Here is a 3,269-nt window from a genome sequence, read left to right on the forward strand (position 1 = left end):
AGGGAGTTCAATCTGTAACTGACTGTGAACAATCAATTGAGGTAACTCACTACCTTTGGACCAGTCTCAACTGGGAATATACTCTTAACTTTACATAAGAAACATGATTTTGATCAAATTTTTAGAGTTCTTTGCTTCCACAAGAGAACCAAATTAAAAACTACTCTTCTGGCCACAAAACTAGCATAGGTGGACCTCGTTAATAAACTGACCATAATGGAGTAGCCAAATGGCAATGCTCTTTGTTCTTTGACACTTAAATTTGAGGAACTTGGATAGGATATCAATAATGTCTGTGGTTTACACCATTAGCAGGTCTAGGCATATAGTCTATTATCACTATTTAAAATTTTCTTTTAAGTTTAAAGGAAAGACAACCTACTACCAGTGATACCAGCTCTGCATAATCAACCAATGCCTACAAATAAACTGTGCAGATCAATGCCCAAAATATTCTGTGGACTTCTTTCCTCTGGCAAGGGTTCTGCTCAAAGTCATTTTTAAAAATTCATGTGTGTCCAACTTATCTTTACTTTTTATCACTGTTATTAAATGTTCTCTAACCCTTTCAACAGCCATTTTCTAAATGACTCAGGTCAGACGGGAGACCAAGCACCATTGTGAGGCATCAGCCACATCCATCATCAGTATTAAAATTCATGACTTAATAGTTGTGGGAAATGACATCTTCCTTTATGAAAGAAAAACTGTATTATATGCATATGAATAATTTAGCCTCTATCACATTTCAAGTTTAATGGAAACACTTACTTCTTTGAGAGCGGCTGGGATTTTTTTCTGTTTCCTCCCTGATGGAATGCTATGTAAGACTGATGATAAGGCACTTGAAGATTTGTAATTTCCAGGAGATCCAATCCTAGGGGAGTGCTGGTGATCTAAAACAAACAAGGCACACTTATGTAGTCAATGCTCAGCATTTTGCAATTCAGTTCCATTCAAATTCATAGACATTGTTGCATAAAGTATCCATGGAAGGACACTAAGAAACTACATTGATAGCTCCTGGAAAAGGGCAATGGATGGCTGGGAGGTGAATGGAAGGAAGACTTTCTATTATCTATGGTTTTATACTTTTTGAACTTTAAACTATGTGAAAAGATTACTCTTGTGTGTCTTTAGAATTATGAAACATGTGACTATACTACCAACTTAAAAAAAAAATCCAAAAAACCTTCCCTACTTACTTAAATCCCAAAGAACCCTGATATTGTTAAGTGTCCAGATACCAGACCAACTATAATGAACAAAAGTAGTTAAAAAGGGGCTACTGGACACGGATGAAGTAATGAATTCTGATTGCAGTGGTTCAGAGAAAGCTGCAAAGATAATAAGATGTTTAAGTTGGCCATGAAGGAATAGGAATTCGCCAGGTTAAAACAAGCAGGAGGGGCCGGGGGTGGTGGCTCATGCCTGTAATCCCAGCTCTCTGGGAGGCTGAGGCGGGTGAATCACGAGGTGAGGAGTTTCAGACCAGCCTGGCCAACATGGTGAAACCCCATCTCTACTAAAAATACACAAAATCAAATGGGTGTAGTGGCGGGTGCCTGTAGTCCTACCTACTTGGGAGGCTGAGGCAGGAGAATTGCTTGAAACTGGAAGGTGGAGGTTGAAGTGAGCCGAGATTGCACCACTGCCCTCCAGCGGGGGAGACAGGGTGAGACTCCATCTCAGAAAAACAAACAAATAAAAAACAAAACAAAAACAAGCAGGAGGAACACTGTGCACCAAGAGGTCAGCGTGAGCAAAGGCAGAGAGGTATGAAATTAAATCATCTATTTGGAGAATAATGAAGCCAGATTTAAAAAAAGGGGGCTTGTTTGAAGAAACCTGGATTGTTGTTTATACGTTTTAGGCTGTGGAGTGACATGACCAGATTAAATTTAAAAAGAAAAAAGACTGTATCTGACAGTACTAAAGAGAAAGGACTAACAGCAGGGAAACCTGTTGGGAAATTATTATAGTTGTCTAGATGAGAAATAATGAAGGCCTTATGAGGGCTGGGATGGAGAAATCAAGACAAAGATTTTGGATGATAAAATTGACAAGTTACTGACCAAATGGGTATAGGTGATGAGGAAAGAGAATTCAAAGACAAATTTTGAATGTTTGCAGCTTATAGCATATACCCAGACTAAAGGGAGGAACATGAAGAGATGGATGGGTCTTCTTGGAAAATGTATACAGATAATAAATTATTAATCTAGAAATATGCAGGCTCTGAAATAGCATGTCATCCACTTTTTATTCACTTAGAAATTCCTCCTTGCTAATGAAAACCTATCCTTCAGGGAAATGAAGAACAAACTTTTAAAAATTTAGATCCTGGCCAGGCGCGGTGGCTCATGCCTGTAATCCCAGCACTGTGGGAGGCTGAGGCGGGTGGATCATTTGAAGTCAGGAGTTCGAGACCAGCCTGGCCAACATGGTGAGACCCCATCTCTACTTAAATACAAAAATTAGCCGGGCATGGTACCCCGTGCCTGTAATCCCAGCTACTCAGGAAGCTGAGGTGGGAGAATCGCTTGAACCCTAGAGGCAGAGGTTGCAGACTGCATCACTGCACTCCAGCCTGGGTGACAGAGTGAGATCCTATCTCAATCAATCAGTCAATAAAATAAAATAAAATAAAATAAAATAAAATAAAATTTAGATCCTATAGGTTTCAGGAATTGAACTAAAAATCCCTTCCCAAAAAACATAGACCTGAGTAGTCCTGCTAAGTTGCATTCACTTTAATGGAGGATACCTGTAAATAATGAGCAGGGAAATATGAAGTACCATTTTGTGTTTGGTCAAAAAGCTGCACATTCACATATATATTAAGATCTCACTAAGTTGGTTCAACTGACTAGAATTAAGCTAACAAAGTGCCATCTAATGCACTTCCACAGAGAATTACTTTACATGTAGATAAAATGATTTGTAATGAACACGCCATCCTGTGAAACGATAGACTTCAAAATTACTGGAAAGTTAAAGTTCTCTTTTACTGTTTTAACATGTAATGACATTCCTACGGTTTTCTTAGCAAAATCTTTTTCACAGACTAAAACCAAATTTCAGGCCAACCTCTCCTACAATTACAACAAAATATGAATTAAGAAAGCTTACTACAGCCGGGCGCGGTGGTTCAAGCCTGTAATCCCAGCACTTTGGGAGGCCGAGGCGGGTGGATCACAAGGTCAAGAGATCGAGACCATCCTGGTCAACATGGTGAAACCCCGTCTCTACTAAAAATACAAAAAATT

General features: G+C 39.1%; 1 protein-coding gene across 1 annotated transcript in view; it reads right to left on the reverse strand.

Moving 5' to 3' along the window:
- The window catches only part of FGD6 (FYVE, RhoGEF and PH domain containing 6), a 137,268-nt gene that overhangs the window by 8,129 nt on the left and 125,870 nt on the right, over nucleotides 1-3,269 (reverse strand). The window contains exon 18 of the mRNA XM_017515954.2: nucleotides 772-896. Within this exon, the coding sequence (XP_017371443.1) occupies nucleotides 772-896 (125 nt within the window). The remainder of the gene's footprint in view (nucleotides 1-771; nucleotides 897-3,269) is intronic.

Source organism: Cebus imitator, unplaced genomic scaffold (assembly GCF_001604975.1).
Source record: "Cebus imitator isolate Cc_AM_T3 unplaced genomic scaffold, Cebus_imitator-1.0 Scaffold18, whole genome shotgun sequence".
NCBI lineage: Eukaryota > Metazoa > Chordata > Mammalia > Primates > Cebidae > Cebus > Cebus imitator.